Source organism: Perissodus microlepis, chromosome 10 (assembly GCF_051167445.1).
Source record: "Perissodus microlepis isolate ML-2025 ecotype Zambia chromosome 10, ASM5116744v1, whole genome shotgun sequence".
Classification (NCBI taxonomy): domain Eukaryota; kingdom Metazoa; phylum Chordata; class Actinopteri; order Cichliformes; family Cichlidae; genus Perissodus; species Perissodus microlepis.
The window spans coordinates 15,489,979-15,506,288 of record NC_140470.1 but is presented as its reverse complement, the minus strand read 5'-3'; the positions used below and the strand labels follow the sequence as shown (position 1 = coordinate 15,506,288).

The following is a 16,310-nucleotide window of genomic DNA, read 5'->3' as shown; positions in this document are numbered from 1 at the left end:
GCCATGTGACACCTCAGAGAGCCTCGCTGCACACATCGATCTCCATAGGCTTTTTACTGCTTGTCAAACTCTGAATATACCTGCCACTATGAAAAAAGGTAGCCTGAGGGGATAGGCAATGCAGAAGGGCAGAGTAAGACGCAGGCAAGGAAAGGGTTAATCAGGAGGCAGAATAATTTGAAAAGAGAGGTGATACAAACTCCTGAATGTACATAAGTTGAAGGAAGATGAATGTAGACAGAAAAGAGAAGGAAAACAGGAAGGATGTTGTATTGCAACATCCTTCCTCATGTCCTCCCAGGAGACTTATACCCCGAGGGAATACTGTGATCACTGCTATGTATGTGTGCATGTACATGCCTGCGTGTGTGTGTGTCACAGTAGGTGGTTTCAGTATGAACTATCACACAGTTTATTCATGACAGCTCCCTGCTGATGGATACAGAGACACCGAACAACCTGCTTGCACCTCAGTACTTTCCTGTGTCACCAACATGCAGTCACTCACTTTTCATTTTCTTAGATAAAATGTCATTGTTTGCACATTGCTTACACAAAGATCCTGCTTTAGATAATACTTGGAAAGAGTGATGGAATGCATGTGCATCCATCTGTTCATATTACAGTTATATTTACACAGTTTGAAAAAAACCCCACCAAATGTCTTAAGACGTGATGTGTTAATGACTGTCTTTTGTAATAGTATATAACATGTATCCAAGAAGCATGAAGTTCATTTAATGCAGATTACTTTCACCCTGCAGGACAGACCCCATTTTTACTATGCACTGTTATTTGTGCACGCAAGATGCCATGAAATGAAGTTAAAGCTGAAGTGACATGGGTGGCAGACAAGTTCCAAATTAAAGCAGTTGAGACTCGATACAGACAGTGTTATTATCTTATGGCTATCACGCCTAGTTACACATTCAGCAGAGACACAGAAGCATACTAGAGTTCTAACAAGTCTGAAACGGTGGCCAAACCCTAATTCAGACAAACCGAGAGGATTTACGTGATAGAAACACATCAGAAGGACAGTGTAACAAAATAAGGGAAGGGCTGCTTAATTGCTTCAGCTAACTGCACGGATACCACTGGTATGTTAGCTAAGCTTTGTGGTGAAAAATACTTTAACAGGTGTCTGTTTAGCAATTCTTTATTAAAGGCTTGTTTTGTGTTGGGGTAAACAACGTGTGTGTATATATATATAAGTAATAGTAATTGCATTATTTAATGGTTTTCTATAGATTGTGTTCATTATGCTCGTAGTCATGTAGAACTGTTAATCCCCAGTCCGGTTAGTGTTGGGTCTGGTGAAATCTACAATGCAAGTTTTCAGGCATAACATGAGCTTAAAGACTGCCGAATAATGCAGTCTGTTTTTCAGTCATGATCCAATCTTGATTAGGTAATCATGAATATAATATTGTAATATTTATAGTTAAGCCCCATCCACATCCATAAAAGGGACTTTAGACATACACACATAATTAGCTTATAAATACTAGTTACTGATGTGGTAAAATTGTTGTCTTTCCCATTCATTTTCCCTCTCCATTTCATTTCCAGGTCAGTACACACTGTGCTTTACTCCCATTTATAGTGGCTTCAAAGTTGAGGTTAATTAAACATGGTAACTCCCTGTTTCTCACCACTAACAATTATTTTGTCACCAAATTTTTATTGACATTCCATTAGCATCACTGTTTGTGCCCTCTCGAATATCCATTTCTGCTGCAGCCTCGGTTTGGTCCACCGACTGAAAAGTGCTGGTAAAGAAATATTCATAAATAAAGTGGTGTGTTGATGTGCTGAAGTGAACTCTCTTCTGAACATGAAACAATGGAAAAAGAAGCGCTTTTGTGTGGACAGTATACACAAACAGCCAAACTTAATCCAATTCAGGTGTTACATCCTTATCTCTCTCTAGTGGATTCTCTCCAATCAGTATGAAGTATTGAGAGCGTGTAATAGGTGGCCATTGTGTAATCAACTGGGGATACTATGCTCACTCCATGGTAAAATGGGGGAATGAGAGAACGGGATGAAAAGCGTTTTATGCAATTTCAGCTTGACTTACAGAACTGTTGTGTCGGTTGCCTGGTAACTGTAAAACTGAGACGCAAGTGCGGAGATGCTAGTGAACAAGTCTCCCTCCATTTATTTTTTTCTCTTTTCTTAGCAGCTTGTCCTTTATGTCTCCCTATCAGCCGTATACACTGTATATTCCTCCTTTGTTATGAGTGAAAAGTTGTAAAAACCCACGTTTTTTTCACCTTTTGTCTGATTTTTTTCCCCACAGATTTTGACTTAGAAAGATCACAGAGGCAAAGTTGTGACAGGGAACTCATACTTTGACAGCAGGCATGAAAAGCAGGGATATAGAGAGGTCAGACACAGCTAAAGGAATATTTCACAAAGCCTTCAGTCTCATGTAGAAAGCAGCCCTGGTAGACATGTAACATCCACTGCCCTTTTGTCTGTTGGCCCCTCTCCCTCTTGACCAGTGACACAACAACAAGGTGTGAAAATTTCAAGTGTCTGTGTGTGTCTGTGTGCATTTGCCTGATGAATATGACATATATGTTTCTTTTGTAGCACTTTTTCTTGCATTTTCTTTTGTCTTTCATATTCTCACTTCCCCACGCTACCTTGCGTCTTGGCAAGTTGTGAAATAGTACTAACAAAGCGTAATCATCTCTGTCAGCCACTAAAAATTGGCTATCAGGATTTAATGGCCCTCAAATATAAACAAAACAAAATCCATGTGATAGTCAAGCGAGTGTACGGACTGTTTAGCAGCTGGTTTGTATCTCCGGGCCCGAATTCAAGGATTACTTTTTGCTCCCTTTCTGATAGTGAATTTAAAATTCTGTATGAAATTTCCATATTTGTCATTGACAGAGAGCGCGGTTTATTAATCTGTAATCGAAAAGAAACCACAATAATTTTCATAACCTGCAGACTGCAGTGAGATTCTCTTTGTTCTCCCTCTCCCTCATTCTTTTTCAGGCCCTGTCTCTTAGAGCTGTACACGTTTTCAGGCTCACTGGAGGCATTCCAATAGATCCATCAATTTGGCAAAGCAGTGTGTGTGAAGCATAAGAGTCATTCCCTCAGGATACACACGCAAATACACAGACACACACACGCACACTAATAGACAATCTATGTTGTTTATTTGCCTCTCCTCTGTGTTTTTACCCGCAGGATGTCTCAGAGGTGATGCTCATGTGTTGGTTAGGTCCTCTATGTTGTGGTTCCCTTTGTTTTTCATACATGGCTTTGCTGGCCTGTACTGAATAAGCTGCTAATTGAATACTCCCATAGCGTGCCATACACTGGTTTGGACACCATCCCTGTATGTCCTTTACTTCGCTGATTACAGCGCTGTCAGTCACAGGATTAGGGATGGGTATTGATAAGATTTTCACGATTCCGATTCCATTTTCGATTCTGTTTAACGATTCAATTCTTTTTCGATTCTTTTTAAAAAAAGGAGAACACTAAGGTCGATTAGCTTAGAACTTTGTTTTATATCTTCTCTTTGAACAAGATAGAAATTTAGGAGTAACATGGCCTTACAAACCCAACAGTGACATCTTAAGAGATCCACAGCCTACGGCTCTTCAATGGGGTGTCACAGGGTCCCCAGGAAAAAAAATAAAATAAAATAAATATTCTTCTGTAGCAGTAACAAAGTATAATATTAATTATTCTGTAGCAATTACACAAGAATATCCAGTAATGTCCCTGCCTACAATTAAACACATTCACTTACCGAATGTCGGGGGCATCTGCTGTGGCAAATGGGTGCAAGCCTTTTACCACAAACTTAGTCACTGCTTGGTAACATTCGTCTATCCTGGCCTGAAAGGAGACGCTACCGGTAGACTGCAGCGAGAACTGCCAGCATCTGAGCCAGCCAAACTCTGTCTGCCTCTCTCATCATGGTCACCTAAATGCACAGTAATGGCAGGTTTTGTAATAAGGCAGATCGCGCTAACATAATATGCACTGTTAGTTGATTACTTACCTGCCGCATTAACAGGAGAGGACGTGCAAACGTTACCGCTGCTGCTGGGTTGAGATTCACGAGTCCGGAGCGGAATTAAAAACACGACATTCATTTAAGGTTATCGCGTGTTTTGTGAGCAAATGCTTTTGCATATTCGTAGTGTTTCCTCCCTTAAATGAAATATCTAGTTTGCAAGTATTGCAAGTTGCCCTGTTGTCATCCGTTCTCGTAAAGTATAATCAAACTTTTGAGCATTTGAGCCGCTTAGGCGCCGTGTTTCCTGCCAGGTAAATGACGCTCCGCAACATGGTGACGTCATTCGGAGTGACTGGAATCGATAAGGGAATCGTTTGCAAAAATGACAAACAATTCCAAGGAATTGAAACAGTGGGAACCGGTTCTCAACAAGAACTGGTTTTCGATACCCATCCCTACACAGGATGATATGATGGTTCGCTGGTGTCGGAATGTGTCACTGCATCCAAACATATAAATCACTACTATGAAACAAAATCTTTATTTTCTACCCAAAGCCAAATGACGCACGGCAGCACAAATCCACAACATGACACATACAGTATGCGCAAACCCATATACTGTAGGTCTGGCAGTTAAAAAACCAAAAGCACTCTTGCATGATCCACATGATGTGTCTCGACTAATTAAAAGGTGTCACACTCTAAGGTCTCAATTTGCTGATGAGCTAAATCAGGACATTCTCTTTCAGGGTTGACTGATCTGTGCGGGTGGGGGTTCAGCACTTGTGACTGACATCCGAGATAAAGACAATGCTGTTTCTGCACATATGCGACAGATGCAGACACGCTGTTCTTCCTACAGTTATCTAATCAGTTGTTCTGTCTTCTTTCTTTGTTCTTTTTCCTCTGTATTCTGACATCTGCCTCTCTTGCTGTCCGTCCAACCCCACTTGCCTACTTGGGGACTTCAGTGATGGCTTCAAAAGGCAAAGTTCGAGGTGAGTGGTGGCTGCTGCTGCTGCTTTTCCTGCTGTGCCTCAAACTCAACCTGACAAACCAATATCAGAAAAGAGACTTAACCTTTTATTTTAAAAAATTAATGGACGGATATTTTAGTCTATTTGCTTCTATTCTTTTGTGTGCGTGTGTGTCTGTGCTGTTGTTCCCTGACTATTTTCAGAATAGTCATATTTGTGTATTTGGGTGAAAGGTTTGTTTTTTTTTTTCATTTCAGATTTCTAATACAGGGTTTTGCCATAGTGGGATTTATCACTATCCCAACACTGAAAAATAATGTGGAAAAACTCATTTGTTTGAGAATAAAATTAGACAGTTTGTTTCAACATAGATTTTTAGATTTGTAAATTAGTACTAGGGAAAGGGAAATCATTTAGGTATGTATATAGTGCAAAGACAGCCCAAGGTCATGCAATTATTAATCAGCTATTTAACTGTGTGATAATGTCCTTTGCCATTGCTTTTATTGGAAAGGTGGCAGTACATTAAAGAGATCCAAATCTTCTCCATCATCTTCTGTGTCTCCGCTATTGCAGCGAGAACGGATTATAGATCAAAAAGTGAGTCAGAGAGGAGAAGCAAAGTGTTTATTTGAGAGCAGATAACCTGATTTCATTCTGCGTGCCTCAGCAAATATGCTTCTCAAAGACTAAGAATTTATTCAACCGTGGTTATAATCCCTTTCTGTTTAGTTACCATCTTTGGCTAATGATTACACACACACACACACACACAACAGTCACTTCCTAAGCAGAGATGTGATCATAATTCAGATGAAAGGATTGGTATCAGCTAAGGTTGGCATACCTAATAAAAACACTCAAACTGTATCAAAGCATATTTGGCAGAAATGAAGCTCCTTTTTTTTTTAATTTTATAGATGTTTCGCAGTGATTATGCAATAAATACATTTCTTCAAGAATCATAATCTGAGCCAAACTTCTAAATTAAAGTGGCAGAACTCGAAAGTGTTTGGCTTTTATGTAACTCAGGTTATTATGATGAGATCGCTTTGGAGTTCAGTCCCAAATTCATCCTGCAGCATGACTGTGACAACAATAGGGCAGTCAGAACCAGAAAGAACAATCCTCGACAACAAGAAGAACATGGCTCCCGCAGCAGATGGCATGAGCCCTGATCGCAACTTCATGGAGTCAGTATGGAATAAAATGAATAAACAGAGGCAATCAAGACAGAGGAAATATGGCAAGTTTCTCATTATTTTAAATAAAATAGCAAATCAGCTCAATTGAACAGCTTTTATCTTAATCGAGAAGCCTCCTGTAGAAAAGTAACATTTTATAGAATTATTTCTGTGCTCAGAGCTCATACGGACCTTCTACACAGGTCCTTCCAGTGTTTGTTTCCTTATGGTGCATCTTAACATGCAATGCTAAAAAGCTGTATATTACTAACCCAGTCAGAATGTAATTTCAAGTGAAGGAAGCAACACTTGTTGTTCTCAGTTTGCCTGCTGCCGAATGGTAGATTTGGTATAATCCTCATGTTAAAACCCTGTCATCGCCTTACGTCCTCCTTCCCTGCTATCCTCATCTGTAGTGATAGTAGTCACAGGATCAACATCACATTCCCCCTCAACACTTCGCTACAGTTTTTTCTCATTTTCCCGCTGCGTCTCAATGCATAATGAATTTAGACCACCTCTTTCCTGATCAGAATCCAGCTGCGTGTGTTTAACTGTATCATCTCTGTCTCACTCACTCTTGATGCCCTCCTCTCTTTAAAGGCTACCCTAACCTGACTATCATCCTTTTCTATCTTACCGCAGCAGTATAGGAAATCCATTGCACTCTTTAATAGGGGGAACAGAAGATGTGTAGATCAGAGTCGAGCACATGTCTCTGGCCTGCCTCTCTTACCCTTATAATGAGGCTACTGGTAGGAAAACATAACAAGCCAGATAAGATTCATGCTGATCAGTGGGTGGATAAAGGCTTAGCTCACCTCAAAGTATCGGTTCATCGGTATGTGTGCAACTGAAGGACTGAGTGGATGGTTAAGGGTGCCTTTATTCTTTTGTAAATGTATATATAGCATCGCCAATTACTGCATACAGCATGAAAGATTAATTCAAAGATGTTTTTTTTCTGTTCTTCTACTTTTTTCTTTTTTTTAACTTGTGGAAGTTTACATCGCAGTTATATTTCACAGTCAGCATTGCAAATGAGCAAAAAAACAGCACAAAAAATAAATATATGGCACTTGCATGTGCACAAGTGACACAATTTCTAACTAAATTTAATTAGTGTTATTTAAACTTTACAAAATCATTATAAACATGCTTCACTTGCACCGTAACCATACACAACACAACACATAAATCGATTGGCCAAAATATTTACAAAGGGCTGCTGATAAAATACTCAAGTAGTCACTGATAAAATACTGTCTATATATTATGTAGATGGCATGTGGGTCTCCTCACTAATTCATAGTAACGCTGCAGTGGTGGTGTTTCTACAGAGTCACATCTGAGAAAACATCTGAGAATAATTCAGTGTGATCAAATGAACGTTTATTTTCTGCTCAAATGTTAAAGCTATTAGCTGCATATTGTAAATACACAATCATAACATCTTTTAATAAGTTTCACTCAATTTTCCTAATTTTCCTTCCCAGCATCCCAAAGCAGCAATTTTGGCCTAGTGGCCAAACCACATTACTATAACATCTGTATTCATCAAGTGATGCACACTGGCCCAAAAGCATTTATTCAGTCAATGGAAAAAGAGTCAATGCGAAACTGAGTGTTAGAAACTCTGCAAAAGGCCTCTTCTCCTTATAAAAAAGACTCACTCTAAGACATAAAAGATGCGCTGTTAACATCTGGTACTACATAGCAAGGTCTCTCTCAGAAGCTGTGTCAAAGCTGTTTTTTGACTGATTTTTTATCTTATATCTATTTAAAGATAATCTTGCCCTGAGCTTTTGGAAGCACAAAACTGTGAAGTTTAGTAAGTTTGCTGCAAGCCACAGGTTGACACCCATTTTCTGCTTTTCCATACATTTCTGTACACAACTACTGCAACTCAAAGAATACAAAGTCACAAGCAGCTCTTGTTTGCAGCCTACTCCTGATGTACAATGAGTTGTTCACTTAGATGAAGAAAATTGTAACTTGAAAAATATGCATACCATCGGGAAAGTTGTGATAAGGATTTTTGCAAGCATAAATTATAGCACACATGGGAAATTTAGTGTGGATCCAGGCTTGCAGATCGTCTCAATCAACCCCCGAAAGTACAAAAAGGAAAACCTGTAAAAGCTGGAACCTCAGCACGGTGCATGCATATGCCACTGGAGGCACACGCACATTTTTAAAATATATATCAGAAAGCTGTTTTCCTATAGACTTCTACAGGACCGGAAGTCTTTTTGCAGCCACGACTATAACCTTCTGATGGACTGAAACTTTTTAGGCACTTCCATATACTCTGATATTATTAACATGTAATATAGCTACACATGTGAAACTGTTTCATTTATGTCACCTGCCTAAATTCATGGATTTCAGCATATTTCTTCTCTTTGTATGTCCCGTTTCTGTTTGTGTGCAACCCCCTGCTCGTTGTCCACCCCTCCTATAGTGATACATCCATTTTACTGCATTAAAACAAGTCAAAAATTATTACAGTGACACCCTGAACTCTGATATTGGCCTACAAAAATAAAACTGAGTTGACTTAATTTAAGTTATTTTGGGGGATTTTAAAATTCAATAAAAATAAAGTCTAATTGTTATCAGCAAACTCCACCACATTCTTGTTCAACATAACACAAGGCAAGTTTTAAAAGGACATAGTATACCAGGAAATTTAATATAACGAAGTTGCTAAAACAGACAAAAAAAAAAACAAAACTAGCAAAAGACAATTAAAAAAACATATAAAACTTACATAAAACCTCGAAGAACAAAGAAAACTTTTGAATCTGATCTGTAGCAGGATTGATAAGGAGGAAGTGCACTTGTTAAATTTTGTATTTACATTCATTTAAAGTATCTATCTAGCTTGCTTTCCTAATCTTTTGAGACAGACGGCTCTCAAAGTTTAGGAGCATTAACGACGAAAACTGCATCCCCAGACGAAAAAACATTGGATGTCTGTGAAAAATATTGGCTGTCTTCCAGTTTGGCAGTAGAGGATCCAAGAGTACAAGGGCTAGATTTACTAACAGTCTGCACCAGCGCAAAACCCTCTTTTGGCATTAAAAAGCAATGACTGGGATTTACTGAAGAGGCACAGTGTCAGTTTTGCAACTGACAGGTGTGGATCGAGGTATTTTTGCAGCTGGAATTATTGCCTATATATTTCTAAGAGTTTCCCTCTCAGGGCTCAAACTGTTTTGGTTCTACAGAAAAAGTGTGAATGTGTAACTACAGCAGTGCATGGTGTGCTGCCTGACAAGGTTGGCAAGTGGTAGCATATATAATGACGAAAGTAATGGACCAAGACACCTGCCCTGTGCAACACCACAGGAAATGAGGGCAGTCGCTGTGGTATTATGTGCTCTACTAAATGAAGATGTGATAGTGGCCTGTCTCTACTCAGTATTCTAGTATCTGAGTTCTAACTCTTCTTCAAAAGAGGCTGTACTACAAGTGTTTTGACAGTGGATTTAAAAACTCAAATAAAAAATTCAGTTAGTGCATTTCACAATAATAATAACTGGATTAAGTTATGAGATTTAAGGTTTTCAAATAGTGTGAAACAGAGACGGGAAAGTTTGATCAAATTTGGAGGTTTTATGCAAGGTAAGACTGTATGGAAACCTTACGTCCATGGGGATGCACTCTTCTCCACGTGTCAAAAATGTTAACTTCCCATCTATCCTTCCTCTCCCCAACCACCACGACATAATCTGAACTGTTGATTTGTAAGATCGGTAATCGTCAATTGGAGTGATTTCAGTGAAAATGAAAAACATGTAACTTTAACTGGAGCTAGTATCAGCCCTGTCATTGTGACTGACTCATAGCTGTGGCAAAAGTGCTTTGTGGCAAAGTAAGTCTGACACCAACCAAATGATGAGAGCTGTTTCTTTTTTTCTTTTTTTTTTAAATTAGTACTTTCTGCCCACTGAATCTTGCAGGTCCCCCTGGGGTGACAAGCATTTCCCCAGATCCTTCTTAAATGAACAGAATCTGTCAACACATCACTACACATTAGAAAATCACACTGTGTCATGTTGATTTGGGGAATTTGGGAATTTTTGGTGGCAGCAGTGATTAGTTTGATTTCCCTCATGAATGCCACCCTAGCCTGCGATTATCCTGCTCTCACCCTGTATGAAAGCATAAGAGATGAAATCCTTCCTGTGATTAAAAAAAGAAGATGAAGTCAAGTACACTCTTCCTCCACATCATTTTGCAAGAAAACACAATAAATTTGATTTCCCTGCCCTTATGCTTTTATGATATTTAATTTGAATGACCTACTAAGCCAGTAAACATGTGGATGCCTGCTAATATTGCTTGGCCTTATATTCAAGAAGAAATCTAGCCAAAGCTTTGCCTTCATGGCCTTATAAAGTGAATAATTCAATAGATGAAGCTGTGATCTTGCTATTTTGAAAAACACTAAAGTGAAGATAAAATTCAGTGGATATTGCACCTATTACTATTACATATAAAGCACACAGCAGTATGTATAGCACAAAGAGGGTACACAAAGATATGTATTTAATAGTACCTGCTTATATTTTATGTATAAATCAGGACTGCATAATTTTTGAATGTTTCCAAAGTTTCTACTTGACAGTTCAGAGAATTTAGCTGTGCAAGAACTGGCTCTTTGATGGCTAGAAGGAAACATTTAAGATATTGTTCCTTTGTTTCTGCTCTCGCCTCAGTTGTTTCCTTTTTTCTCCTTTCTTTTTTGCATGTCAAAATATGTGCTTATATCCTTTCCTAATTGTCTTTTGCTCTCAGCTTCATCTTCTTCTTCTTCTTCTTCTTGCTTGTTTGCTTTTGCTAGCTGGAAGAAAGCACTGTATGAAGTATTTATGAAGGCCTGGTTTACCTCTGTCATAAAACCGTGAGATGTCTGACCTTGGCTCAGAAAGGATAGTGAGATCCCTGGCCATTCTGGACTGAGCAAGCTTGAACTCAGGCAGCTTACATGCTGAGAATGGGCAGAGGTTTATATCTCTGCCCTTTAAATTGATGTGGCTGAATCAAGGGCAGAAAATACTGGGCAAATGGTAGAAGTGTCTGGAAACATGTCTGGTCACCAGTTTGAATTTGGGTTGTGGGCTTTTATAAATTTTGATGTGTAGATTTGGCTCCTGAAAAGTGGCATCGCAGAAAAGTTCGGCTGTGGCAGGTCTTTGTCATCAAAAACAGAAAAAAAAAACTCAAGAGGAGATACGTGAGCTGGCATGTTTGTTTCTCGAGAAACATCACTTCTTCTTCGGTGTTTGCCCTTATATCATATTAAATGTTATTATTGTCCTTACATGAACAGCATGTGTTAACATTATCCACTCAGTGGAAAAGGAAAAAACATACACAAACAAACCTGGACTCTCTCTGTAACGCTGCTCTTAAACAACACCTAACAGCACCATGGAGAAGTAGGTGATATTTTGTTGATCTGACTCCAAGGGCCAAGTTGGATGTCAAGTTTGCAACGGCAGCACCAACAGCTGCCCAGTCTAATTACTGTATGTAAATGACAACAGCACTGCCGTAGCCAGCCTCTCTGGTGCCGAATAATTAATTTCATATCTCCAGATCAAAAATGACTGTCCTGAGGTAATTGTATGCTCGTGCTGAATACAAAGGTAGCTCCACCCTCTGCAGGGGTTGCATTCAATTTGCTCACAGCAAGAAACTTATCATTGTCAAAAGAGCAAGCTCAGATTAGAAATACTCACACGCGGGCATGCTCGCTTGCAAGCGCAATTTACATACGCCTCATTTGCCAAGAGAAAAAGAACAAAGCTGAAAAGTGAATGTTTATTCAGTTATAAGAATGAAAACAGAGAGAACCACTATAACCCAATTTATGACCATTTGCATAACAATATCGTTCATATACGGACAGGTGACAGATTAAAGTAAACACCTGAACTGTAGACCCCTACAGAGAGGGGATCAGGTGGCTCTGTTATGCTGTGAGGGGCATAATGATGGCACTGTGTGGGATCACTTGCCCTCTTAGAGGGAACTATGGCAGTTCTAAGTGATTACCTTGGCGCTGTAGTGAAACATTTCAATCCAGATGGGAATGATCTCTTCCCGGATGAAAATAATATGATCTGTAGGTCACAAGGGATCACCTATAAGAAACATCGAACTGAGATGTCCGACAGCACTCTCCACTGCCATCATCAAAAGCCCAAATAAAAGGCAAATCCACACAGGAAGCGACAAGCAGCAACAGGCTGAACAGGAGCCGCAAAAAGTCAGTGACATACAGCGACTTCAGGTGACGGCAGGAGATATAACTTGTGGTGACACAAGGCGGGCAGGTCCTGAGCTTCTCAACCAGCAATTAAAAATAAAAATGAAGAAAACCACTGATTAGTAACTATATAACTTAGGCAACCAGACCCTACAATATCTGCTAGTAACTGACAATCAGCTACAAAGTGATGGGCGATGAGTGTGGGTGCTTCTTAAGGGAATATCTTTGGAGAACCTGATAAAACAACACCTTACTAGTGGTCTTACTTATTTTAATAAAGATTACTAAACTTAGATATAGAATAATAGAATGTATGATATGTCAACTGTATAAATATTTATTGTCAGGTATTAGTTAACTGAAGTTTGGATTATACATTAGAAAAGGCCCCAAAACACAACTGAAAGAGGCAGAGGTGTAAAGATGATAACAACAATTAGAACTGTGTGAAGTCTTCACCAGCTATACAAGGTTTTAATGGATAAATGCACACAGGGAGAAAAATGGAAAGCAGATTTTAAATATTTCCACTTATGAGCGTTTTGGCAGCAGTGAAAGTGCTTTAAATCTAACTGTGCCTCCCTTTTCAAGCAATACCAGTCTAAATGCATTCAATTGTGTTTTTATTGCCGGAGATTTCACTTTGTCTTCTCTTTTCAAGATATTCAAAAGATAAATTACATATGGTGCTTTAGACTCCACTCATACTCTTGTTCTTAAAAGCTGCTATATACTTTTTGTCACAGTGGTAATTACCCTTTTTTTTCCCACAGGAACATGCAATTTCATTTCATAGTGAACGCTAAAGGCTGGCTTTTTATGCCAGGCGTAATAGTGTTATGAAATGTTGATAAATCACATTGGAGACGCAACATTGATTTAGGATGGATGTTGATAGAAGGCGTGAAAAAGGTCACCGCAAAAGAGAAAAGAGACAACGCCGTATACGCAGCGTGTTCTTGAGAAAAACGTGTGTGAAAATTGTCACAGTTGGAGGGAGAGTCCCAGAGTGAGGGCAGTGAGTGATGATGCTCTTCTCTGACATGTTAACTTCTGTTCCAGGAAATTACTAACCACATTTTGTGGCTCATGTGATCAGCCCTAGCCTTTCCTTCCTGGAAATGACAGCGTATTCTTATTTTTATGTTCATTTTTTTCCAGTTGCATGTTCAATATTTTTTCTGATGCTTTAAACGAGTGAAGAGGTTGGAGAGTTTTTATTCTCAAGGACGCTGTGACAGGATACATCCCTGGCTGATGAATTCACACCAGCTCTTGAGATGATAAAACTGTTGACCTTGTACCTTCTCTCCAATCACCAAGCCACCCTGCTGCCTGACACTTTGAGAATCACTCTGAAAACCTTGTGTACCCAGCTGCGTAGCCACCTGTGTAACCTTATAGACACTAACTGGTCATGGCAAAGCTGTCATGTCCTATGTAATCTTTTGCCTCTCATTCATTATCTTCTTAGTGGGATGCCTTTTTTAACAGTGAGCCACTTAAAGGCCACGCTTTATAGTGTCAGAGCATCTGAGAATATGCTTTGCGGGGTGGCTAAACCTTCGATGCGGTTTCAAATGCACATTTTTTAACACAGGATTATTGGAAAAACATCAGCAAGTGCTCATAATACATTTATTCTTGTATTATAACGTATAGCGATAATGGGAAATTCTTCTCTAAGGCCCTGCAGATCTAGTTCAGGTTCAAATGATTAATTGCTCTGAGCTTAACAGTTTAAAATGCAGGTCTACTGTGTTACATTGTGGGTTTTATTTTTGTGCTTTTGACTATTGTTCTTACTTGCGGTAATAACATTGTGCCTCCTAATTCCAAGGGAGTCCCACAAGAGCTCCCACTCAGTATTAGAACTTCTCTTTTCCCAGCGCTGTAAATAAAATTAAAGTTTTAAACAAACCCAGAGATTAACCTAACTTGTGTGGACAAGGAAACAAAGGCAAGCAGAAAAATGTATACACATATTTATTATTGTATTTAACGTGGTAGATAATAGCCAGACTTAACAAGCTAACTCTTAGCTCTTTGCCAGTTCTCACATCTTACTTTTCATAACCCACACAAATTATGGGCATGCTCTACTAATCTGGAATTGTCCTTTAAATTTTAAGCGTGATCCCAAGCCTGCAATTATCACTTGTGCTTGACTGGCTTAAAGGGTAACTCGGCTAATCAAAACTGTGGTCTGCCTCTTCCCGTCCTGTAATCCTGTATTCTCGGCCATACATCACAGCTCTACAGCTCAGTTGAGCTCCAGTCCTGGTATAAAGGTCAGTAGCTCCAGGCTGTCCATCTGTCTGCTGCATCTCTCTCTTTTTCTCTGCTTCTTGAATGCCTAAATAAGAAAGGTTAGTAGACTCGGCTGCTCTTGCTTGAAAGGTCATGTGGGGGAGCAGACAGGAAGCACCCAGGATACTCTTATATTCGTATCAGTGTTATTTGTCCAGTCATTTGCTTGGGCAAGAAGCGGCTGAATTGGCCCGTGCATTTTTCTATAATGCCTTTCATGTTTAGGCACTAAAAGTAAAGTGGGAGCTGTGTGGGGGCTATAGCATTAGTTCCTCCTGTCACTGAAGTTACCGCAGCTTCGTGTGTGCATGCAGGGTTCTTTTGATGCTGCAGAATGAATTAAGAGCCAATCAGAGCCCACCTTTATGGTAATTTGTGATGGATAAGAATCTACAGCTAAAGTGTCTGAAACTTTTGCACAGTATAGTAAATGATCTAATTCGAGCTAAATAAAGCAGAGCTAATTTCATAATGTCATTACTTTATAATGTCATGTAGATGAGAGGATTGTTGACCTGGCTTAGCCTTAGCATGTCAGTCAAGGTGGAGGGCAATTAAAATGACCCCATTCGCCGTGACAGATAGAGCACAATTGAGCAACAGAAAAGAGGTAGGATCGAGATAAACTTTAAAGACTAGGGAGCAGCAGGAGACAGAGAGAATATGAAAATGAGAGACAAAGCAAGTGGATATGCCACCCTTCAGGGATCAACTAGAGGAAAAAACGTGACAGAGAGGGTGGAGGGAATTGAGTGGAATGGATGTGAACTGGAAAAGACAGAGCAAGAAACTGAAAGTAGGAGAAAGAGTGGAGTTGAAGTGAGGAAAGGGCCTAAATTTAGACATGGAAATCAGGAGAGAACAGCTGCCTCCTTCCCTCAGGAGATACATTTAAATCAGGTCTGGCTGGCCAGAGGGGAGAATGGAAGAACCTACTCCACTGGCCAATTAGGCGCAAAGAACACTACGCTGTTCTAATATAACCATCATTGTGGCCCCTTTGGCCCTTTCAGTCCCAATGGAAGTGTAGCACCAGACACTGACGCGAAGCATAGACAGAGGGATCCCCGGACTATTGTAGATCTGTGTAGGAGAGGAGAGGAAAGAAGAGGAGAGATGAAATGTAAAAGCTAATAGTTTAGTGTGTCTAGCCAAAGTAAACCTATGGCATAAATATCTTTACATCTGCCTGATAGACCAGTGTGCCTCTGCTACCAGTCAGTCACTGACCAAATAGCTTTACACATATCTAATTCTGGAAAGGAACTGCAAACCAACTTATGGTGAAAATGTTATGGTATGTGGCAGGCTTTACGTCATTCCATGTTGACCTGCAGCAGGCTGACGTTTCCCTTTCACACAATGCTGCACTTCGTAGCAGAAAACTACAGCTCTTATTTTGTTTCGTATCAATACGCTATGCAAACACCCATATCAGTTTAAACTGCATACAGATTTGAATAAAGCTACATTCAAAACAAAATAAAATGAGGTGTGTTACACAACATATCTACAACATAGTGCTAACGCAATGCCGAGTAATTAGCCAGGGTA

The 16,310-nt window shown here is 39.6% G+C and overlaps 1 protein-coding gene across 3 annotated transcripts in view; it reads left to right on the top strand.

The window, feature by feature from the left end:
- LOC146379112 (cell adhesion molecule 2-like) overlaps positions 1-16,310 on the top strand; it is a 202,613-nt gene that overhangs the window by 129,039 nt on the left and 57,264 nt on the right. For 2 of the 3 annotated variants that reach the window (XM_084942416.1, XM_084942414.1), the window contains exon 2: positions 4,971-4,997. The exons of the other annotated variant lie outside the window; for it this stretch is intronic. In XM_084942416.1, coding sequence (XP_084798542.1) covers positions 4,971-4,997 — 27 coding nt within the window. The remainder of the gene's footprint in view (positions 1-4,970; positions 4,998-16,310) is intronic. 3 annotated transcript variants of the gene reach the window in all.